Below are 25,411 nucleotides of genomic sequence, written 5' to 3' on the forward strand. Positions count from 1 at the left end.
TCCTGTAGCTTTCACTTTTTATTGACATTGACTCCAGGGTCTACTTCACAGTCCATCAACCAGTTATCTCTCTCTCTCTCTCTCTCTCTCTCTCTCTCTCTCTCTCTCTCTCTCTCTCTCTCTCTGTGTGTGTGTGTGTGTGTGTCTGTCTGTCTGTCTGTCTGTCTGTCTCTCTCTGTGTATGCTTAAAGCAAAAATTCCATTTTCACTCATTTTCCCCCTTTGTTTGTTTTTCCCAATCCCAGAGATGCAGAGATGTCTCCTAGAGATTTGGGAGAGAGAAACTTAGTTGTAGTTCCAGTTCCAGACATCCAGTAATACCTGTGTGTCTCCCTTTTCTCATCTTTAAACAAGTTGGTTACTACTTTTAATTTAATTTAATTTTTAAAGCAGAGTCTCAGGTATGGAAAACTGTCATGGGATTTCCTGAGTAACAAGGATGACCTTGAATGTCTGATCTGTCTCCCGTCACCTCCAGAAGTATGGAAATCAGAGGCAGTACCACCATGCCTGCTTGTGTCCTTCTGGGAATGAAAGTTACAGCTTTATGCCTGCTGGGCAAGTGTTCTCCCAACTGAGTCACACCCCAGTCAGAGTTGCTACTGTATAAGGCCCCTGATGAAGACCCCACCAACTAAAGAACACAAAGATATCTGCATTGTCCTGGCTCACGATGGGTGACCGAGGAAAGGATGTCTCAACAGTCCACCAGTCTAGCTGAATGAAGGAGCTGCAGGCTTAAAGAGAGACCCTGCCTCAAAAACTATTATAGAAAGCACACATACCCATGTGCACATACACACAAATGCAATGTACACACACATACATGTACACACACAGTGTGCAGACCAGGAAATGTGTCAACATTAGTGAGCTAGGAAAGGCTGTTGTTTTACTTTTCCATGTCAGCTCAGATAGTAAGCTAGCAGACAAGTACATGAGATTTTAAAAGTAGATTCATTTCAGTTTAATTAAATGGCAGAGGAATTCTTTTAACACAAAACAGGAATGTCAAGTCTATAATTGGAAAGGGCTGGAAAGGAGAGCTTTATTCAGAATTAATGATGTTCTTTGAAAGGTCCCTCGGAACTGCCTGGGGTGATTATAGCTTCTCTGTCTGATTGCAGGGGTATGGCTGACTTTTAATAGCTACATCAATCCAGTTATGCACCTAGGAAAATCACAGTGGAATAGATGCCTGGAAGGTTTGCCAAGCCTGACTGTACTCCTCATTTTGGTAGAAGAAACAGTCTTTATTTCTTTATTTTTTTTTTATTTATTTGGGCTTGGTGTTGCATTGCTGGAGATCAAACCCAGGACCTTGCACATGCCAGGCAAGAACACTGCCACTTAATGCCATCCCTAGCCCTTACTATTCGCTTCAGACCCAACCCATGTAGACCAGGGATATGAAGAGATAGAAGGTCAGCTGGCTGGCTAATGAGAAGTAGCCTATGATGGGGAGAGAGAACTCCAACCGGAAGGTCTAGCAGTGTGCTAAGTTACTCTTTGGTGGTAGGGTCTGGGGAAAACCTTCCTCCAGTCTGGGTCTTAATTTCTAAAATGCAGAGTATTATCTCCTTCCTGATCTGAAAGTGAAATGTCTCCCATAAGCTCATGTGTTTGAACACCTGACTCCCAGCTGGGGGAGCCATGAAGCACTGGGAAGGTTGGGAAGTCTTTCAAGAGGCAGAGCCTGAGGCAGAGCCTACCTAGAAGAAATGGCTCACCTGGGATGGCCTCTGATCTCCCAGCTCTTCTTGTCTCCCATGTTTCCTGACTAAGGATGCAGATGCAGTGTGACCAGGCACCACCCACTCTTGTCATCATAGTTTCCTACCGTGATAGATTGTGTCTGAGAACTATAAGCAAAAATTCTTTCTTTCTTTCTTCCTCAAGTTGATCTTGTGAGATATTGGCCAGAGAAACCAGGAAAATAACCAGATCTATCTATCTATCTATCTATCTATCTATCTATCTATCTATCTATCTTGAGACAGGGTCTCACTATGGAGTGCTGGTTGTCCTGGAACTCTATGTAGACCAGGATGGCCCTGAACTCACAGAGATCTGCCTTTCTCTGCCTGCCAAGAACTGAGATTAAAGGTGTGCACCACCACATCTAGCTGACAGTTAGTTTTTTTTTTTTTTTTTATTGGATGATTTATTTACATTTCCTATGTTGTCCCCTTACCCCATCCCCCACCACCCCCTCGGAACCTCCAATCCCCTCGCCCCTCCTCCTTCTTCTCTGTGGATGTAACCTCTATCCACACCCCCCCCACTCCCACCTCCCCACCCTCAAAATTCCCACCCCCTGGGGCATCCAGCCTTCATGAGGTCAAGGTTCTCTTCTTCCACCTATGCCCAGCAGGGCCCTCCACTTTTACATATTCAGCTGAAGCCCTGGATCCCCCCCTAAGTGCTCCCAGGCTGGTGGTTTAGACCCTGGGAGCTGTGGTTGGTTGGTATTGTTGCTCTCCTCATGGTGCCACAAACCCTTTCAGCTCCTTCGGTCTTCACTCTAACTCCTCCATTGAGAACCCCATGGTCAGTTCAATGGCTAGTTGTGAGCATCTGCCTCTGAATATGTCTGACTCTTGAAGGCCTCTGAGGAGATATCCATATCAGGCTCTTATCAGCATGCACTTCCTGTCTTCCACATCAGCATCTACCTTTGGTGATTGCACATGGGATAGATACTCAGGTGGAGTGGTCTTGAGACGGCCCCTCCTTCAGTTTCTGTCCCTCACTTTGTCTCCATATTTGCTCCCTTGAGTATTTTGTTGCTCCTTCTAAGAAGGACCGAATCACCCTCACTTGGTCTTCCTTCTTTATGGGCTTCATGTGGCCTGTGAGTTGCATCTTGGGCATTTCAAGGTTCTAGGCTAATATCCAATAATCAGTGAGTGAATACCATGTGTCTTCTTTTGTGATTGGCTTACCTCACTCAGGATGATAATTTCTAGTTCCATCCATTTACCTAGGAACCTCTCGAATTCATTGTTTTTAATAGCTGAGTAATACTCCATTGTGTAAATATACCACATTTTTTGAATCCATTCCTCAGTTGAAGGACATCTGGGTTCTTTCCAGCTCCTGGCTATTATAAATAAGGCTGCTATGAACATAGTTGAGCATATGTCCTTGTTATATGTTCGAGCATCTTCTGGGTATATGCCTAGGAGTGGTATAGCTGGATCCTCGGGTAATGCTATGTCCAATTTTCTGAGGAACCGCCAGACTGATTTCCAAAGTGGTTGCACCATCTTGCAGTCCCACCAACAATGGAGGAGTGTTCCTCTTTCTCCACACCCTCGCCAGCATCTACTATCACCTGAGTTTTTAATCTTAGCCATTCTGACTGGTGTGAGATGGAATCTCAGGGTTGTTTTGATTTGCATTTCCCTGACGACTAAGGATGCTGAACATTTCTTTAGATGCTTCTCGGCCATTCGAGTTTCTTCCGTTGAAAATTCTTTGTTAAGCTCTATACCCCATTTTTTAATAGGGTAATTTGGTTGTCTGGAGTCTAATTTCTTGAGTTCTTTGTATATATTGGATATTAGCCCTCTATCAGATGAAGGATTGGTAAAGATCTTTTCCCAATTTGTTGGTTGTCGTTTTGTCCTATTGACAGTGTCCTTTGCCTTACAGAAACTTTGCAATTTTATGAAGTCCCATTTGTCAATTCTCGATCTTAGAGCATATGCCATTGGAGTTCTGTTCAGGAACTTTTCCCCTGTGCCCAAGTATTCGAGGCTTTTCCCCACCTTCTCTTCTATTAGTTTCAGTGTATCTGGTTTTATGTGGAGGTCCTTTATCCACATAGACTTGAGCTTTGTACAAGGAGATAAGAATGGATCAATTTTCATTCTTCTACATGTTGTCTTCCAGTTGAACCAGCACCATTTGTTGAAAATGCTGTCCTTTTTCCACTGGACAGTTTTAGCTTGACAGTTAGTTTTTAACTGTCAACTTTGAAATGACTTAGAATAACATGGAAAGAGAGTCTTAATTGAAAAATTGTCTGGATCATGTTGGCCTATGGCATGTCTTCTAGCGATTGTCTTACTTAAGTTAACTGATGCCAGAAGATTCAGCTCTTGTTTGCCGGCCCCATTCCCTAGACAGGAGTCCTAAACTGTATAAGAGAGGAAAGCAAGCAAGCAGGCCTGGATGCGTTTATCTCTCTTTGCTTTGGCCTGTGGATATGATGTGACTAGTCACTTCAAGCTCCTGCCACTGTGACTTCTGTACTATGATGGACTGGAACCTGGAATCATAAAAATACATAGCTTTCTTTCCTAAAGTTTTGTGTGTGTGTGTGTGTGTGTGTGTGTGTGTGTGTGTGTGTGTGTGGTGTCAGGGTATTTTATCCCAACAGAAATGACATCAGGAGCCACAGGATCCTAGTTCCTTACCGACCAAACTAGTAATATCTCCTCTCATCCAAGACAAGATGAAATTAAAGCTGAAACATAAATGTAATCTAATCTCAATTAATGTACTTGCTTACAGTTTCCCTTCCTAAGCATTAACCTCAGTGGATCTCTAGCTTTGCAGAGCTATTGAACTCTCAACAACAAAATCTGTGGAAACATTAGAGTTGTAACAAGTGTTACCCAAGAGTGTAGCCAAATTGTATATTTGTGTATGCATATGTGTATGTGTAGATGTATGCATGTACGTGTGGGTGTATGTGTATATATGTATTTGACTGTATGTATCTGTGCATGTGGTGAGTGTGTATATGTGTGAATGTGGTGTGTGTATGTGTGTATTTTACCACACTTAACAGGATGGCTTATTTATATCAAGCCAACTGTGTTCTGCTTTTATTTTTACAAGAAAACCATTTCTTTTACACATGAGGAACAGTTGAGAAATTTTCCCCTTTTGAGTTGTCAGACATGATAGGTATCCTCTGTGCTCTGGTAAGTGATATTTTGGGATGAAGTTTGGAGTTTGGCAGTTGCAGAGCAGACAAAGCCTTGGGTGTTCCAAGCCTTGGTCTGGCATCTTTGGTTAGAAATAACTACTCCAGAGGTTAGGAAGATAGCTCAGTCAATAAACTGCCTTCACTGGGAGAACAGGACCTGAGTTGGGCCCCCAGAGTCACAAAAAATGACTGAGGGTAGTTGTGCTCACTTGTAATCCCAGGGGTAGGGAGACGAAGATGGGTGGATCCCTGGGACTCACTGGCTGGCCAGCCTAGCCTACTTGGTTAGCTCCAGGTCAGTGCAAAAACCCACGAAAAGGACATGATGTAGCTGGAACTTCCTTTTATCTATTGTTTTTAGCCTGTCTACAGTCAGGAGCGGACCTTTCTGCTGCTGGTGACTTGTAGATATTCAAGAAGTTTTAGACTTGGGGATGTTTTGGATTTTGGGGGTTTTGCAGTAGAGCTTCTGGTCCTGTAAGATCACACAGGGTTGATCTTGTGTCCACGTGATCACGTGAGGATGAGTTAGCAGTGTTTTGTTCGAGTGATTAGTGCCCACCACAGCACCTTTCCATTAACAAGTGGGCGAGGCTGGCCGGCCAGCTGAACCTCGGGGATCCACCTGTGTCCACTGCCACGCCCTGCTTTGTCTTTCTGATTTTTGATGGGCATCATATTTTAAACTGGAAAAGTCAAACTGAATGATCTGAATTGACTCCTCTCTCTTTCCCTCTCTCCATCCCTTCCTCCCTCCCTTACTTTCATTACTGACCACTGAATCTAGAGCCTCCTGTATGCCATCCAAACTTTACCATTGACTTAAAACCCCGGCCCTTTCTACTTTCTTGGAGGTTGCTTCCTGCAGTTTCCTTCCCTTCCAGTGCCCCTCTGTGAGGGGCGTACTGTGTTCAGGAGGGAACACTGTGAAAACTGAGCGTCTGAACACATGTTTTGACAGTGCAGGGGAATATTGCGCTCTCTGCTTCCCTGGTGGAGCTGGCCTGTTTTAAATGAATGTATTTAATCAGTAGACCTGCGTTTTCTCTTCCCTCCAAAGCTCTTTGAACTTAATTCACCCCATCCATTTCTTACACCTTCGATTCTATGGTGGACAGACTGAAGTGCCTGGGAGGTTCCTTAGATGGGAAAAAAGATGGCTGGGAAAGTGTCCACTAATAAGCACGTCCTGACTGGGAGGAGGAGGGAAAGGGCAGCCACTTTCTTCCTCTGTGAATGCTGTCCCTCTCTAAAGAGATGGCTAAGCATTAATAGCATGATTTCAGGATACAACTGTTTATCCCTTAGACCTTTGTGGTACCTGATGTTGGTCTGTGCTTTGCCATGGACCAGTCTTGTTTCTAGTGGCCTTGATTTTCATTTTGATCTTTTCTGTAATTTTGTCCCCTGCGCTCGGAGCTGAGGAGTGAATACAGGGCCTTGGGCTTCTTAGACAAGAGCTGTGCTCCCCTCCCCTAACAGGGTTTCACTGTGTAGCTCTGCCTGGCCTAGAACTCTATGTAGACTAGGCTGTCCTCAAACTCAGAGATCCACCTGCCCCAGCCTCTGAAGTGCTGGGAGTAAAGGAAGGCGCCATCACAACCAGGATGTCTCTTCTAAAGGGAAGGCTGACATGCATCCCACTTCTGGACGCTGGGAAAAGTTGAAACAGCTCATTATAGATGGGGTGCTTCTCAGCTGGTGCCTGCAATTCCAGGAGAAAGAGACTCCTTTGTGGGGGTTGAGATGGGAAGGGTGTTTCTGAGGCTCTTTGAGACAAGGTCTCCTTGGATCTCCCTGTCTCCCCTTCCCTATCACTGGGATCATAGGTACAAGTTATGTACTTATGGGCTCCTGCCACCCCCCCCCCCCCCACCCCCCACAGCAACAAACCCCCAAAAATACAAGCCAGAGGAGGAAGGACGGGCTTAGACTCAGGTCCTCCCATTGACAATGCAAGCACTTTCCCAAATGAACTACGTCCCTAACATCCTGGAGACTGTCTTACTGCAGGAATTTTTTGCCTCTTTATAGTGTCTCGTCAGGTGACATGTGGAGTGGATGCTGGGGTGGACACTGCCAAAGGAAAAGCCTCTTCTTTTGGCCAGATTTTCATGCATCTATGTTTAGGCTGATTTAGTGATTGTTCCATATTAACTGAAGCAGAGAAGAGGGAGCAGAAGGCAGCATCTGAAGGTAGGCCTGAGATCAATTCTAACTCCAAAGCCAGGCCACCTGGAAATCCTTTAGTGCTTGTCTTTAGGAGTGCTACTCCCAGTGAGAGGGGATGGACTGAGAATGAAGTCCAATGTCCTTAGTCCTCTGGTGGTCCTGATAGTTGCTCCCAGTTGGGTCTGGAAGAAAAACTGGAAACACTTACTGCTTGGTATCTACCAAAAAAGAAGAGAGAGGCAGACACAAGCCATTGTGCTATGACACCAAGCCATTAGTTAAACAGCTATTTCCTGGGTACTGCCAGGGAGCAGGTGCTGATGCTAGGTATCTCCTGTATTAAAAAGATATAGTTTCTTCTTCTATTTCAGGCAGCACACACAAACCACCCAAATTGCTATAAAAGGGGAATGGAAGGTCTTAATACAGGGAGTCATGGGTGAGTTCAGCGGATCATAGGAGAGTTCTTTCAGGACTAGTTACTTAAGAGGCAAACAGGAGAAGTGGGGGAGGGGATGGAGAGAGACACAGAGAGAATATGTAGAAATGGTAGCTAATTATTATTATTTTTGCCTATATATGCACATGTGTGCATGAGTGTGTATTTGCTAGTTTTCAAGTGCAGGGGTGCACGTGCCATGTGTGTGCCTGTGAATATGGAAGCCAGGAGTGTCTTGGTTGACTGCTTGCTCTCTACCATATATAGTAAGACAGGGTCTCTCATTTGAACCCAGAGCTTGCTAATTTAGTCAGTCTAGCTAGCCAGCTTCCTCAAGGGAGGGATCTGCTTTCTCCATCTCCCTTGCTGGGATTACAGGAGGACTGTCATGCCTGGCCAGCGTTTACATGGGTGCTAGGAATCTGAACTTGTGTGGCAAGTGCTTTATCCACTGAGTCATATCCCCATCTATAACTAATTTATGATACAAAGGCATTTAGAGTTTGTTTTTTAATCTAGGCAAAGCAGAGTCATTACATTATTTATAAGGAATCCATTTACCATAGCAGTTATACAATATATTCCAGTGTTAATGTGGACAGACTGTCTGTCTCTCTAGAGCAGACTTTGTAAGGGCCAGGACTGTGTCTGCTCCATTGGTGGCTTCAAGTACAGTCCCAAGTCTCCACCGTGAATAGGGAATGGGTGAATGCATGTGAGTGGGGGGCTTCTCTGGACATGGAACATGTATCCAATGCTCATCTTCCTTGAAGCCTTGGGGAGACTTTCATCAGTCTGCTTCACAGAAGGGCTACCAGGCTTGAAGAGGCAGAGGAGCTTGCCGAGTCTCAACCATGGGTCTACCACAAAAGCTTTTATTCTTGTCGTCAAGCTTTTATTTTCTCTTCTGAGGAATGTTTTAGACCTTACCTCAAGCAAATACACACCCATGCACACACAACAAGCAACATAACATTTTCAATAGATTTTTCACCATGTTTTAAGGATTATAGTAGGTTCCTCAAATATAACTGGAGAAGTGTTTGGCAAGTCTAAAATAGTCTTGTGTTGGCTTAATCATATGGTATTATAGTATTCACAAGTTCCTGCGCGTGATTCCCCAGTACCACATACACTGGGCATGATGGTGCATGTTTGTAATTCCAGAAGGAGGTAGGGGCAGGAGGGGCAGGAATTCAAGGCCATCTTCACATAAATAGTGAGTTTGAGGCCAGCCTGACAAAATGAGGCGCAAGATATTGTTTTTTTTTTTTAATTGATAAGCCCTTTTAAACAGCAGTTTTCATTTGTCATCAAAACTGGTGAGAGCCTCCATCATGGTTTATTTTTATTTCTTAAATTAAAAAAATTTAATGAAAATATAACTATATCACTTCCCTTTCCTTCCCTCCCTCCTCCTATTCTTCCTGTGTCCCTCTCTTCCAAATTTATGGGGCCCCCTCTTCCTTAACTGTTGTCATTACATATAAACAAGTAAATATTTAAATTGCACCAGCTGAGTCCACTCATTGTTGACTGTGTATGAGTTTCTAGGGCTGACCACTTGCTACTAGATAACCAATCAGAGGTTCATTCCTGGGTAAGCCGACTTCCTCTCTCAGCATTGTTAATTGCTAGTAGCTCGTTATCTAGGGATGGGGCCCCATGGGTTTCCTCAGCCCATGTTGGCATACCAGATATTGTTGGAATTGTTTAGCTCTTGTTCAGGCAGCTGTCTTGCTCACATTCTGTGGGTAGAGCTTCCCTGTCATAGCAAGAAAGCACAGAGTTGCAGCAGACTTCCTGGCCCTCTGGCTCTTCCAATTTTACCACCTTCCTTTCTTCAAGGTTCCCTGAGCTTTAGGTGCAGGAGCTGTGTTGTAGACTAGCAATTGGAGCTGAGACTCACATGGTCAATTATTATTTGCATTTTGAGTAGTTGTAGCTTCCAGTAATGACCTCCTGCTGCTGCAAAAAAAGAAGCTTCTTTGAGGAGAGATGAGGCTCACACTTCTCTGGTGCTTAGCCTTTGGGCTCTGTTATTCCACTCTTTGAGAGGGAGTCTCAAGTATTTCAGGGAGACCTCAAACTCACTATGTAGTTGAGGATAACTGATTTTTCAGCCTCCACCTCCTGTCTTCTGGGATCACAGGCGTGTGCTGCAGGCCTGAATTGTATGGTGCTGGGACAGAACAAAGGGCTTAGTGCAGGCTCATCAGGCACTCTACCAGCTGAGCTATGCTAGCTACACACTTTGCCTTTCTAATATTTTTTTTCCCAAGACAGGGTTTCTCTGTGTAGTCCTGGCTGTCCTGGAACTCACTCAGTAGGCCAGGCTAACCTCGAACTCAGAAATCTGCCTGCCTCTGCCTCCCAAGTGCTGGGATTACAGGCGTGCGCCACCACCGCCCGGCTCTAATAAATGTTTAGTGGATTTAATAGATTGATGTTTGATTTGCACCTATAAGATGACCTATTATGACATTTATGTTTTCTTGTAAAAATTTAAAACTACGTTTATGTATTATTTATTTATGTTTGTTTGTTTGTTTGTGGTGTGTATATGTGTAGGTCACAGAAGAACTTTCTGTAGGCCATTCCCACTTACTACCTTGTGGACCTCGGGCATCAAATTCAGATCCTTGGTGTCTTAGTTAGGGTTTCTATTGCTGTGAAAAGACACAAAGACCATGGCAGTTTTTAGTAAGAGCACTTAACCACTGAGACATCTCTCCATCCATCAGCTGGTCTTGTTATACAGCTGAGGGGATCCAGCTGGTCTTGCTATCACAGCTGAGGGGATTCAGCTGGTTTTGCTATCTATCTTGTCCAAGGGATTCTGTCCATGGCACATTTCATTGGGGCTGGCTTACAGGTTCAGAGATTACTCCATTATTGTCATGGCAGGAAGCAAGGTGGCACTCAGGCACACATGGTACTAGAGAAAGAGTCAAAAGTTCTACATCTGGATCGGCAGGCAGCAGAAAGAGAGAGAGACACTAGGCCTGGCTTGAGTTGCTGAAACCTCAAGGCCCACACCCAGTGACACAGTTCCTCCAACAAGGCCACACCTCCAATAATGCTACTCCCCATGGGCCTATAGGAGCCATTTTCATTCAAACCACCACATTTAGGCCTGGCATCAAGTATCTTTACCCACAGTGTCATTTTCTAGCCCAAGATATATAGAGGTATAAATTTATTTAGTGATGTATCTGTTAAAAGTTTATTTTCCTATTTTAAAATAGATTATTTTATATTCTTTTTTTGGAATGTGTGTATGTTTGCATGTGTGTGGACAAATGAAGTTAACACTGGATATCTTTCTTAATCTTTGTCCACCTTATATATTGAGACATGGTCTCCCAAGGAGCACTTGCTTTTTGGCTCATCTTTTTATTATTATTATTATTTTAAATCATGTGTGTTAGGTATTCACATGTGTGTGCAGTGCCCAAGGAGGCCAGCAGAGGGTGATGGATTTCCTGGAACTGGAGTTAGAATGAGCCACCTGATATGGGTGATGGAAACCAAGTCTGGTCCTCTGCAGGAGTAGTAAGAGCACTTAACCACTGAGACATCTCTCCATCCATCAGCTGGTCTTGTTATACAGCTGAGGGGATCCAGCTGGTCTTGCTATCGCAGCTGAGGGGATCCAGCTGGTCTTGCTATCACAGCTGAGGGGATTCAGCTGGTTTTGCTATCTATCTTGTCCAAGGGATTCTGTCTATTTTTGCCTGAGCTGTAATTACAGACGAGTCTTCATGCCTACCTAACATTTCTGTGGGTTCTGGGGAATGTGTAGATGGGTCCACACATTCCCAAAAAAGTACTTTACTCATTGAACCATCTCCTCGGCCCAGTTCACATTCATGAGTTTTAAAAATCTTTGTATATTTTAGATAATGGCCATTTACTTCCTGACTTCTTGTTTGTTTTCTTGGAATTATTCCCCCTCAGTTGTCTTTTTATCCTCTTGACAATGTTTTCTAGCGAGCAGAGAATTTTAGCATATTGATGTGTGGCACATTGATTAATGAATGTACCGGCAGTATTATATCTAAAAAGTCACTATGAATCCAAACTTATCTAGATTTTCTCCCACAGTATTTCCTAGGAATTTCTATTTACTCTGAACTGTTTTGTAGCATGTTGTATGAAGGTGGGGAGGATGTTTAGTTGTTGCAACTTCACTTGTTGAAAGCATTTTTATCCATTGTATTACCTTTGCTCCCGTGTCACAGATCAGCTGGCTATATGTCTTAATTTCATTTCTATTGCTTTCATAAAATACCCAACAAAAAACAACTTTGAACGGGTGGAGAGATGGTTCATAGGTTAAGAACACAGGCTGCTCTTCCAGTGGTCCTGAGTTCAGTTCCCAGAAATCACATCTATAATGAGCTCAGATGCCCTCTTCTGACCTTCAGGCATGCATACATGCAGGCTGAACACTGTTCACATCATAAATAAGTAAAAACTAAAAAAAAACTATGGAGAGAAATGGTTTATTTTAGATTCCTATTCTGGGTTCCAGTACATCCTCATGAGGGAAATCAAGACAACAGGAACTTAAAACAGTTGATGATATCACATCTATAGTCAAGAGAAATGAAGGCGTTCATGCTTACTATGTCCCTCACTTTCTCTGCTCTCACACAGTCCAGGACTCAAACCTAGTACTTCCTGAAGTGTGATGATGGGTCTTCCCATGTCATTTAATGTCATAAGGACAATCACTCACAGACATGCCTAAAGGACAATTTTATCTAGACAATCCTTCATTGAGATTCTCTTCCCAAGTAATTGTGGATTGCATCAAGTTGACAACTGAACCATCACACACACACACACACACACAAACAAACTTATACACATACACTCACATACACACACACACTATATATGTGTAGCATATATATATATATATATATATATATGTAGGTTTATTATTGGACTCTCCATGTTCTATTGATCTACTGTATTTCTATGTTCTTCTGCCAATATAACAATATAACATACTCTTGGTTACTAAAGCTTTATAGTATTATTTTAAACATTTAGTTTTATTTATGTGTATAACATGTCTCTGTGTAACTGTGTGCATGTGTGTATAACTGTGCATGTGTGTGCAAGTTTGCACAAAGGCCAGAACAGGGTACCAGATCCCCTGCAACTGGAGCTACAGGGAATTATGAGCTGCTTGTCATGGTGCTGGTAACTGAACTCCAGAGCTCTGCAAGGGCCTCTTAACCACTGATCCATAGATCCAGACCCTTTAGTATGTTTTGAGGTCAAGTAATGCTAATCCTCCCAGTTTTTGGTTCCCCTTCAATGCTGCCTATGTAAATTTCTACCTTAGGAGGCAAGATGGAAAGAGGAAATTCTAAAGGAAGAGTAAGAATAGAAACAAAAAAAAGCTAGAAATTAATGGAGAAAATCAATAAATCCTAAAGCTGTTTTTAAAAAGTGATCTGTTATAAAGTAAAATTCAAGATAGGCTAAGGAAAAAAATGTCAGTAATTAATCTCAGAAATGAAAAAGAGGACATCATTACAGATTTCATGGTCATTAAAGGATAAGCAGAGCCTGGGGAGACTGCTAAGGGGCAAAGTGTTTGCTGTACGTGCTGGTTACCCTTTGTCAACTAGACCTATCCTAGAGTCACCTAGGAAGCGGGAACCTCATATAAAGAAATGCCTCAGTATCATTGGTTTGTAGTCATTCCTGTGAGAAAGTGTCTTGACTGGTGATTGATGTTGGAGTTCCCAGCCCACTGTGGGCAACACCATCCCCTAGGCAAGGGGGCCCTGGCTGTATAAGTAAACTTCATTCCTCCATGTTTTCTGCTTCAGTGCCTGTTGTGTTCCTGACCTGACTTAGGGGCTGACAGTTAACATGGAGGTGCAAACTAAATAAATCCTTTCCTCCTCAAGTTGCTTTTCATGAGAATGTTTTATTGAAGTAACAGAAAAGTAAACAGGGACACTGTGCAAAGGTTCGAATCTGAGTTCAAGGTCCAGATCCTACATAAAACTTATTTTGGGGGGTATCAATGTTGTGGACTGTAAACTTTACTCATGCTTATTGGTCTGACCTCTCCTCATGTGGGACTGTAAGGTAAAAGGATGTTTTGGTTTAATGTTAATCTTCTCCAAGGTATATTAGATTTCTCCCAATGCTAAACTTTGTTCGGAACAATAACATGATCTGATGGATTCCAAAACAGATCTTCTGATCACACTCAGAAAGCACAAAGTGGTCTCCTCACACTGTTTGCTTCAAGTACAGGGCAGAATTCCTGACAGTGCAAACTTAGAGAAGTGTGTATTCCACTGCCCACTTCCTTCTCTGGGTGAGTTCTGCTGTGGCATTTTGGTGTGTGTATGTGTGTGCGCGCGTGCATGCGCGCGCACGCGCATGTACACCCATGTATGTATGGAGGACAAAGGTTGACATTAGGTATCTTCCATAGTCACTCTCCACCTTGTTTTTTTAAAATGATGGGTGTGTTTGTATCTATGTGAGAGCATGTGTACCCGTGTGTACCCATGTCTGTGTGTAGATGCAAGATGAGAGTGTCAGGCATCCTCTATTACTATCTGCTCTTTTAAGGCGTGGTCTCACCCTGAACCTGGGGCTCATATTTTCTCAGCTAGGCCGGAAGCCAGCAGGCTGAGCAATCCTTATGTCTCCACGCCCTCAGATCTGATGTTGCAGGTACACGTAGGATGCTGGGATCTAAACTACAATATTCATGACTGTACTGCTGATTCATAATCTGAACTGCTGAGCCACCTCCTCAGCCCTCTTCACCTTGGGTTTTTGAAACAGGGTCTCTCACTGACCATGGAACTCACCAGTTTGGCTAGACTGGATGGACAATGAACCACAGAGATCTTCCTGACTCCACCTCCCCCGCACTCCCCATTACAAGCATATGTCATCATGCTGGGATTTTCAGATGGGTTTTGAGGATTCAATTCTGGTCCTCATCTTGCATAGCAAACACATTATTGAATGCACAGCCACATCTGGAGATTTTAGCAATCAGATATGTCCATGTGGAGCTTCCAGCACCCCGCCAGTCACATTTATTATTCTCTGTCCTTGTGCACTGGTTCCTGCTTGTGGCTGCCTGTTCCCTCAGCCATGAGTCTCTGGATTCACAGTGTGTTTTATCTTTTAAACAGCACCTGAGCCTTGTGACTTTAATTCTCTGACAGAACTGAGAATCACTGACTTTTTTTTTTTTTTAGTTCAGCTTGTTCCCCTGTTCTGTTGTTTTAATTTCATATTTCCTTTGTTTCGAGGCAAAGGAAATACCTCAGGAGTCTGAGATGGTGTTCACAGCACGTTGCAGAGCAACAGTGACCTTCCAGACAAGCGGAGACTCGTGGCGGGAGCAGAAGGAGAAGCGAGCAGCCATGATGGTGGGGATCTTGATTGGAGTGTTTGTGCTGTGTTGGATCCCCTTCTTCCTGACGGAGCTCATCAGCCCGCTCTGTGCCTGCAGCCTGCCACCCATCTGGAAAAGCATATTCCTGTGGCTCGGCTATTCAAATTCCTTCTTCAACCCCTTGATTTACACAGCCTTTAATAAGAACTACAACAATGCTTTCAAGAGCCTCTTTACTAAGCAGAGTTAAGAAGGGCTGGGGAGATAAAAGAGAAGACCTGGGGAAAAAAAAGGATGTGTAATCCTCATTTCACCAGAGACCTGGGGCTTCTCCCCACCACCCACAGCCCGCTGGAGATACTCCAAGTCTTACCACTGGGCCTGGAATGTTGAAGAATTCTCATGAAGGTTGACAACTGTTTGGCAAACATATCCATGACTTCTACAGAAGGACATGAGAGACATTACTAGTGAATTGTGCTACATTTCTACACTAGGTGGAAATCCTGCCAAACCCGTTTAGGATGTATTTGAGGTATTACTTCTCATTTGTTAGACTAGACATGTGACAAAGTTGGTTTGTTTTCACGATATTTAGTACTATGTCCTTCAGTGAGGGTCTCTCAGGGCTTTCCTGAGACTGTCTCCTTGACATAGCCACTTGCTCCCATTTCCTATAAAATCTTTTCCTGCTGAGGGTTCAAGGCTGCTCCACCTTCCTGTCTTGCTGTGCCAAGGTTGGGTTGGAGGAGAACCTTAGCTTGGGTTAAGCTTCTAATAAAGAGATCCCAATGTGATTGCATTGGAAACGGCTCTTTTGTGGTCTTTTGAGATTCATGAATGCTTCCTGGCACAATAGGATGACAATTACATCAATTACATCATTACTGTAAATCATTACAGTAGTCTTGTAATCGCACTACCTGAATCTGCCCTTACCTTCCGACAGTCAATCATTTCCAGAGGGAGCCCCATGAGAGTTTTTTCCTCTTAAAACCTTCAAAGGTTCCCAACACGGGTCTTCAAACTCTCTTGGGCATGTGTCTTTTTACTATTTTGTCTGCTTGGAATTGTCGCCCAGGTTTCCATGTGACTCTGTCCCTGGTTAGTGGCTGAGGCCTTCCCTAGCTTCTCAGTGTAACAATGTAGCCACCATCAAACCCACCACTCTGAATCCTTCCTTGCTTTAACTAGCGTATTGAATCAGCTGATGAATTCAAGTTCTTGTGTGCCTTCACCCTATTCCAGTCCCTCTGGAAGGCAGGTTCTCTTGACTGCCTGACATGGTTGGTTGAATATATCAATAACAATGAAGATCCTCACTGAGCAGGAACAGAGGCAAATGGTCCCCAAGCTGGTTCAGAATCTTACCACACTTCCAGGAATCCTGGATTTTCATCTTTTTACTTGGACAAGCTCCATGTCAAGATGTCTCAGTCTCAGAAAGGATGATGCTACTTTTCAAACTCTGTCTTTCCTTCTACTATTTGAAGAAACAGAAAGAGTAGCAGGAACTCCCGTGATGCCCCTCTTACTCAAGTGGCCAGGGATCCTGTCTTTGCTGGGCATGTATTAGCAGTGTCCCCTAACAGGTCACAAATGTTTTGGACATCTGTTTATAAATACGCTGAGTAAGTAGAGGACTTCCCTGCCTTAGACTAGTAGCATTTGGGTGGAGATGGTAAACAGGTTAAGAGTGATTGCTGCTCTTGCAGAGGACCCAAGTTCCATTTCTAGCATACTTGTCAGGCAGCTGATATACACCTGTAACTCCAGCTCCAAGGGTATCTAATGTCCTCTTCTGGCATACAGGAGCCAGCAAGCACACGTACACTCATACATGTGCTCGTGTGTACACACACAGACATACAATCACTCTTAAGTAATATTTTAACATTAGTTGTAGTTCTTTTCCTGGAGATGCAATGGTTAATGTAGATTGTTAGCGTGATAGAATTCAGAATCACCATGGAAATACAACTCTAGGAATTTTAACTGTGGGAGTTTCTAGATTAGTTTAACAGAGGTGGGTAAACACACCCTGAGTATGGATGGCATCATCCTGTGAGCTAGGATCCCTCTTTCTAGGCTTCCTGACAGTGGCTACAATGTGACCAGACACTTCCAAAGTTCCTACTGCCATGCTTTTTCACTGTAATGGACTGTATCCCTTGGAACTGTGAGACAAAATGAACCCTTCCTCCCCGAATTTGCTTTTGTCAGATACTTAATCACAGCCTGAAGAAAAATAACTAATGCACTGCAGTTGGACGAAGCAGGGATCAGCTTTCACTTGGTAATTCAGTTGATACTTGGTAACATGCTTTTCTGAGGGGAGTCAGGGCAGGAGCTGAGGCAGAAACCATGGAGGAACATGGCTTACCAGTTCCCCTCTAGCTTACGGTCAGCTAGCTTTATATACAGACCAGAGACACTGGTCTAGGGATGGGGCTACCCATTGTTGGCCAGGCCCTCCCAGATCAATAGCCTCAGGCCACACTGAGACAATTTTCTATTTGGGGCTTCCTCTTTCCAGGTGACTCTAAGTTTGTGTCAAGTTGGACTATAAAAACCAACAAGAGGAGCTGGCAAGTTAAGGGGGTGGGAGAGACAACACACAGAAGGTTCCAGGTGAAATGGGTACGGCTGCTGGAGGATGCTAATTGTTCAGAGGTACTGTTCCTATTTTTTGTATCCCGAGTGTAGCAGGAAGGTTGTAATGTGATTCTCATGAGGTACAGACAACCCTAGAGCAGCTTCAGCTCATTCCCGTTACACATACGAAAGTACACAGTCAGCCTCCCCAGTTCACTCAAAGTTCTTCCACCAAATGAGGCCAGCGTTTCAGAGTGGCTAATAAAGGCAGCTGGCTTCATTTGCCTGGGTCCTGGGTCCTGACCTGGGTCCTGGGTCCTGGGTCCTGGGTCCTGGGTCCTGGGTCTTGGGTCTTGGGTCCTGGGTCCTGGGCTACTATGAAGGGTTGGCCTCAGAGGCCCAGCTGCCTGTATTAGTTAGAGTAACAAAACTTACAGAAGAAATATTTTCTTATGTATATATGTAAAGGGGATTAGAATAAACTACAGGCTGTGGTCCAGCTAGTCCAACAATGGCTGCCTATGAATGGAAAGTCCAAGAATCCAGTAGTTGTTCAGCCCACGAGGCTGGATGTTTCATCTTATCTTCAGTATATAACAGAGTCCCACAGAAGTAGGTTCTAATGCCAGTGAAGGAATGGACTTGCCAGTGAGAACAAGCAGGCAAGGACAGCAAACTAGGAGGGGCAGGGGAGAGATCTTTTTTCTTGCATGTCAACTCTAGAAGGTGAGGTCCACATTATGGTGGATTTTTCCACCTCAAAAGTTCTGGATAAGGCTCATTACCCCACCTCAAAGATCTGGATTAGAAGTGGGTCTTCCCACTTCAAGTGATTTAATTTCTCTCTCAAGTGAGCCCAGTCATTTGGGTTTCAGTTAATTCTAGATATGGTCAAATTAAAATTCAAGAATCGCTGCCTCTGCACTGCTTCTGACTGCAGAGCTTTGTTTGTTAAGGAAACAGATTAGCTGGGTGTGGTAACACTTGCCTTTAATCTGGGATCTCTGGAGGAAGAGGCAGGCGGATCTTTGAGTTGCATCCAGCATAGTTACAAGTGAATTCCAAGCAACCAGGGCTACACAGATAAACCCTGTCTCAGAAAGTCTCTACCACCTCCAAAGAAAATAAGCCCCTCCCCCAAAGGGGGGGGACCAGGTTGATGGGGGGGGGGGGAGGCCGTGCTGGGGATTGTTATACTGTTTACCTGTCATGCAAGATGCCCTGGATTCAATCCTAGTTCTGTATAAATTGGGTGTGCTGACACACACCCATAATCCCAGCATTGGGGAGGGGGAGGTCAGAGAATCAGAAGTTCAAACTCACCCTTGTTATACACAGTTTAAGGGCAGTCTGGGACAGGAGACCCTATTCCAATACAATGTATTCCCCACCCCCTCCCCCCAAAAAATAAAAAAAAAGAAAGAAGAAAACAGACCAGTGGAAGTGGAATCTTCTTCCATGATTGTTATTGAACTTCAAAAACTATTTATTTTTGAGTAGATAATGCATGTACATGGTACAAAACTCCGGAGTACAAAAGGCAAACGGTGAAAAGTCATTTCCACCCTCTTCCAAGCGGCAAGTGAGGCTGCCAGGCTACTGTGTCACTTCTCAGAGACAGTCTGGGAACTGGCAAGCAGATGTATTACAAGCATGTGTGTGAGTATACACACACACATGCATCCACACACCTACATGTACTTATCTCTATTCCAAACACTAGCATTTCATGCATGTTCATGCATGTTCTCTTTCCCCACTTAACCATGTGGCTCCAAGATCCCTTGAACGTTCCTTGGCAATACATACTATTCTTTTAAAGTGTCTGCAAAATGCCCCATTGTAGAGATAGGCCAGGGTTTTTCACCTCTGTTCTGAATTAATGGTAGTTTCTAGTCTTTTTGTTATTACAAACATTGCTTTAATAAAAGTTTCTGTACATAAGAAAAGTTCCTATACGTGGCACAGCTGGTTCAAAAGGCGGTACAATTGGATTTGTGATGTTATACTGTCCTCCAAGGACAGTAGGCTTGTAGCTCTGCCATTTACTGCACAGTGTGCTGCTGCCCACAGTGCCACAGCACCACCCCGTTTTCTTTAATTATCTACCACGTCTGAAGGAAGAACACACTAATCATCCTATCTGACAATAATGTGCCCTCCCTGCCGCAATACTGCACATCTCCAAAAGGTGACCTTGGAGTTAAAGCCTAGAAACTTCTGGAAAACTCCTTTTCTGTTCCATCCTTCAAGGTTAGCGTCTAATGAACACATGCCGTAGAGGGTTTCTCTAGTGCTGCTGACTAGAACTGACAGCCTGTTTAAACCTGAGCACAGATTAGGTTAGATCTAGATTTTGCTACTATAAGATGTGAAGATAACAGTTTGGGGAGCCAACTTAACCAAGGAGGGTGTTCTGACTGTCTGATGAACCACATTGAGGTGGGCAGGGTCCCTGCTTCCGCTGCCCTTACACAGTCCAAAGGGGGTCAGATGTAGACCTTGCAAAGGATGAGGAACTTTAAGCAGTGAGCGACATGTGTCATTAGGACAGACAACAGGAATGTGATGAGTGGACTTTGATATGACCAGGAGGCCAGTGTGAAGACATCACCCCAAATCATGGAGAGGACAGACACAAGAGGAGAGTATCAATGGAGGGTAGTTTGGCCCGTCTGGGAAATTGATATAGGCCAATGAGGATACAGGAGGATAGAGAAGCAGCGACTCCCCCTGGTGTCAAACACACTGCAGATGAGGCACTAAAGCCCTGCTCATGAATTTATACACAGTTACTTTGAGAAGGAAAACATGCATTTTTTTTGCATATGCATGTTCCTTTATGTGTATGGGGATATGTGTGCATCTGTATGAATGTGCCTATGCATGTGAAGGTCAGAGGTTAACTCAGATGCCACCTTCATTGCTCTCTACCTAATTCTGAGACAGGTTTTCTCACCGAATTGAAGCTTACCAATTCGGCTAGTCTGGCTGGCCAGCGAGCCCCAGGGAACCTTGTCTCCACCTCTCTAGTGCTGAGAACACAAGGGCACAATGCTATGCCCGGCTTTGATGCTGGGGATCCTAACTCGGGTCCTCATGCTTTACTGACTGAGACATCTCCCCCGCCCTTCATTACTTTTACATACCACTTCGGCCCCATTGCCACCTGCTGCTAGGAGGGAGAGCATGGCAAGCTCTAAGATGCACCTCAGAAGGCTCTTCCTCTAGCCATCCTCAGCTGCAACAGACACCCCCACCCGTGTTCCTGGGCTCTTCACTGCACTGCTCTGTATTTAGGTCTTCTTTGTCTCAGTGATGAACCCTGTCAATGAATACATCATAAAACACTTCCTTACAGTACTTCTTAGAACATACTTCAGTTCAACTGCCTGAACCTTCACAAGCCAAGTCCCTGTAGGAAGTTATTGCTAGGATGCCCAGCTCCTTTAAGCTGATCATCCATCACCTGGAGAGCAGGCAAGACAGAACCATGGGGAGGCAGAAGGGATGCACATAGAGGTTGCAGGTCAGGCTGGGTGTCTCAGATACCCCTTCCGGTCATGTCTACAGTATTCAAGATAGAAAAGACAAGAGGCTGCCAAAGTGACAAACAATGGGACTAGGATCTTGGGAGGTAGTAAGAAAGTTGTTGGAAGGCCTGCCTGGTACTTTGTTCAAGGCCCTGAGAGGTCCCCCAGAAACAGTCTGGAGAAGGAAAGCCTTCCCTGGTGAGCAGTGTGGGTTTGGTTCTACCACAAGCCTTTGTCTTCACTGTTCTTGAATCAAGTGCTACAAACCAGATAAACAGGAGCATATGCCCAACATGGACTCTGCTTCATTAGAGACACACCTTTGAATGCAGGTTAGCAGACATTCTATAGTACTCACCACCACCCTGTGATGCTGGCTGACTAACCACTGAACATGGACAAGAACAGAATGGCCCTACATCCTCCCAGACCTTCCACTATCACCTCAGCCTCATCCTGTTCACAGCTGCTCTGAGCCTGCTCTTAACCAGAGCACCCTCAGGCACTTCAGGAAAAGCAGGTGGGAAGGAAGGTGGCTCCTGACCTAGAGGCTGGTCCTAACAATGCATGGCACTGGGAGCCAGCCCTGAGAACAAGCTCTCTGCTCTGAATTTGGTTTCTCTTAAAGTGCACACTGAAAAAAAGAGTCACCTACAGATGTTTCCTCATCATCTTATAATTCTGGTAAAAGCCAGTAGGCTCCAAACACAACGCTGTACTATGCCTCGGTTCAGAAGACACTGCCCCAGGAGGCCCCTCCCTTCCACCAGCCTCCAGGTGGATTCTGAAATGACCACTGGTCTCAGGGAATCTCCTCAGCCAATAACGTCAGACTGCGCAGCCCACTTCATGCTGGAATTACCCATGAAGGTGCTGTCTATGTTTCAGGATGTCTGATGCAAATGTAGGGTTCTCAGGGCCGGCTTCTGTGGTCTTAATTCAAAGACCTAAGTAACACAGCCTACCCACAAGGCTCCAAGACAATACAGGTTATCCGCTGCTTATTGTTGCTTACCAGAACCAGAGAGTAAGATATTACTGCTTTAGATACCACATACTTTGAATGTAGGACAGAGAAATCAAGATAGATCTGAGCTCAAAGCCTCTTCTCTGTTGGCTAGCTTTCACAGTGTCCGATGTTGCTACACAGACAGCTGGGGTGACAGCAACAGTCTTACCCAGCTATGGACTTGCAGACTGAAATACCAACCTGCCAGGCAAGATGAGAACATTGGAGTCATAGAGACTCGACTATAGGTCAACCACCTGCATTCTCTTTAGTTCTGTTGCCTGTTCCTCAGGAGGGAGGTCGTACCTGGTACTGGAGAACAAGTAACAGGAACCTCTCATCATCTCTATTAAGCCTCATGGATTAAGGAATGGGACAAAGTATCCACCAATCTCTCTACCAAGAGTTACTAACTCAATCTCTCTCTCCCAGGAGTGATCAACCTTTTGCTTCTATAGCACGACACAGTCATCTACAAAGTTTATAGAATACACAGTGTAATGGAGTTTTAAAAAAGAGAGAAAATAATCTGTGTTCTAAATGACTTTACAAGTTCGTGCTGGGCTACATTGACAGCACTCCTCAGCTATAGGCAGCCTGTAGTCGATCAGCCTACAACCACACCAAAGGAAGTCTCTAGAAACAGCACCAAATACAGGGTCCCATTTCCAAATCCAGTTACAGGTGCTTTAGATCAGTTAGTCCACACCTCTCCCAGACATAGGTAGTTGGACTCCACTAACCCTGAACCTAACATGTTCCCACTCCCCTCCCTACACCTCTGTTCTAACACTGACATTAGCCAGAGTTCTGGGTAAATTAGCTTCTTTCAAGATAATACAGACAGATGAGCCTCTCTTCTGAATTGGTATAGCTCTCACATGGTGTGTTCTCCCTCAAAGAACTACTTTATTTTTATTAACATTATTATTATTTTACACTATTCCAGCTGAGCCTTTTCCCAATGCTCCAATGACCACGTATGTCTCTGTGGAGGTAGAGCACACCCATGGCTCACTAGGTGTGTGCTGCCACAGGGCAGTGGTTCTTTAGACACTGCTGTTCCTACCCAGCTCACTACAGCTCGGTGGCCCTAGTTTAGCAACGGATGTTATTCTGCCTACGTGGGCTTTTCTTTTGTGGTGGGAATTTTATGTAGGGCAGGCTGGTTCCAGTTTGCTGTTTAGCCTACAATACACTCAATGTCCTGATCCTCCTGTCTCTATCACAAGTGTATGCTACCATGTCTATTTATGTGATGTTAGGGATGGAACCTAGGCAAGCACTCTACTGACCGAGCCCCAGCACCTTTTCTTTCCTATGTATGCTTCGTGCCTCTTAATCACATACATTAGGAAACTAAACTCCACCTGCTTCTGTTTAATGGTTCCAACCTGCTGTTCAGTTCATGTGTGTGCAAGTTTATGCAGAAGGAGTACAAACCTCACACTGGGGTCTACCTGAGCATGACCCAGTTGTTAGGTTCCTGACAACTGGGGAACTGGGGGATGCTCTGTGATTGTTTTGGTCTGCTCATTTCCAGAGGTTAGACCCAACCCTTTAGGGGTTATTAGAGGCCCTCCTTCCCATCTCACCTAACATCCTATTCCTTTCAGCTCCGGCCCAAGTGCTGTTTGCTCGTGGAGTCTCCGTGCCCCTGAGTACTAGCTCCTTTTCCTCCATGCACTGCACCTGCTGTCTTTCCCCTTGTTTGACCAGATGGTACTCAACAGTGTGCACATCTTAACCTTCACTGAAACCCAGACACTGCAAGAACATGGGATATGCTTCCAACAGGGATATGCCCATTTGGATATGGAGAGCTTCAATTCTTGTTCAAGTGTCCTCAACGAAAAGTGCATTTGCAATATTCCCATCGAGTGAGCCTGGGCTGTGGGCAGGGTTAAAGGAGCTACAGGGGAGCCACTCTCACAGCTGTCCTTGACCACATGCAGCCTGAGGGCAGGATGCACCTACAGCCACACCAGAGCAAATGCCTGAGAAGCACGGCTCCAGACCAAGGCTTCCCATTTCCAAAGCCCATCATGGTCACTTGGTATCCGTCTTCACAACACAAATGGGTGGACTCTTATAAACCTGAACCTCACCTGCTTCTGTCTCTACACCAGTGGGCTTACTGCTCTGCACACCAGCCTAGCCTAGAGTCCATACATACAGTGAGAAGCCAGAACAAAAGGCACAACGGTAGGTGAATGGGCTGGCTGCTCATCCAGCAGCCTTCTGAAACATTTCAGGGGACAAGCTTTGGGGAGCAAGAGGGTCACATCTGCTCTCTGAGCCCCTGCTAGATGCCAGAGGGGCAGGGACAGTGTTCAGCTACATTGACCTCAGGGCTTATGTCTTAGCAGTTGCTCAATACTTGCTGGACATAATGCTCTTTATTCTCAGAGCCTGCACACATCCGGGTACCTTCATAAACGCAGTGCCAATGAAGAAATACAAGTTGAATGGATAGAGTGAGTGGGCACTGCCCACAGTTCTTGGTCTTCGTAGGGTTCTGTGTGTCATCCACGTGGTGTTACTCTGAGTCCATCAGCCACAGCCAGGAGAGACGAAATGAAACAAGTAGGAGAAAGAAAACATTCGTCTAGAGAGTGGAAATGAATCTTCCTGGATCTCTCCACCATTATCTGCAGAACCGTGTCAAGATCCTGTAGTCTATACACGTCATTAAAAAAAATCACCGACATACAGAAATGGAGATGGAGTTCTCAGGAGGCCTTGGCTTTGATCTTGGACAGTAATAGCTCATTCTTTCGGCCCTCCTAGAAAAGCAGAGTAAGAGAGAAGCAGAGATGGTTACTCACTGGTACTCATGTAGGGGCCTCCGAAGGGGCCCAGTCTCTCCCTAGTCTTGGTAACTACTTTTTTTGTTTTGTTTGCTTTTGTTTTTTGTTTTGTTTTTTTTTTTTTTTTGGGGGGTGGGGGGAGGGTTGAGTCTTACATAGCCCAGGTTGGTCTTGAACTAGCTACAAAACCAAAAATGACCCTGAATCTGATCCTCCTGCCTCTACCTCCTGAGTAAGGATGAGAATTACAGTGTGCCTGGGATCAAATCCAGTGTTCTGGGGTGTCAGGCAAGCACTCCACCAACTGAACTTACATCTCTTGCTTCATAGCTGTTTTCTGACAAGTCAGTCAGTCTCCTAGCATGAAGCTACCACCACAGTGACCTACAGACCCTCTGTGTTGACAGATGCGATGAAACCTCTGGACTAAAGGCAGGAGACCAAGGACTGTCTTTCCTACAGACAGAACTTTCTAAATTCTCCAAGGGGACAGAAGCAGAAAACAGACACGT

At 44.7% G+C, this 25,411-nt stretch overlaps 2 protein-coding genes across 2 annotated transcripts in view; one reads left to right on the forward strand and one right to left on the reverse strand.

Annotated features, from left to right (window-relative positions):
* The window catches only part of LOC114624584 (5-hydroxytryptamine receptor 5B), a 17,711-nt gene extending 2,097 nt beyond the window's left edge, over positions 1-15,614 (forward strand). The window contains exon 2 of the mRNA XM_028771528.1: positions 14,867-15,614. Coding sequence (XP_028627361.1) covers positions 14,867-15,202 — 336 coding nt within the window. The 3' untranslated portion in view covers positions 15,203-15,614. The remainder of the gene's footprint in view (positions 1-14,866) is intronic.
* Positions 15,615-19,009: 3,395 nt separating this feature from the next.
* Positions 19,010-25,411, reverse strand: part of Ccdc93 (coiled-coil domain containing 93) — a 74,126-nt gene continuing 67,724 nt past the window's right edge. The window contains exon 24 of the mRNA XM_028771481.1: positions 19,010-24,875. Coding sequence (XP_028627314.1) covers positions 24,822-24,875 — 54 coding nt within the window. The 3' untranslated portion in view covers positions 19,010-24,821. The remainder of the gene's footprint in view (positions 24,876-25,411) is intronic.

Source organism: Grammomys surdaster, unplaced genomic scaffold (genome assembly GCF_004785775.1).
Source record: "Grammomys surdaster isolate TR1022 unplaced genomic scaffold, NIH_TR_1.0 208, whole genome shotgun sequence".
Lineage (NCBI taxonomy): Eukaryota > Metazoa > Chordata > Mammalia > Rodentia > Muridae > Grammomys > Grammomys surdaster.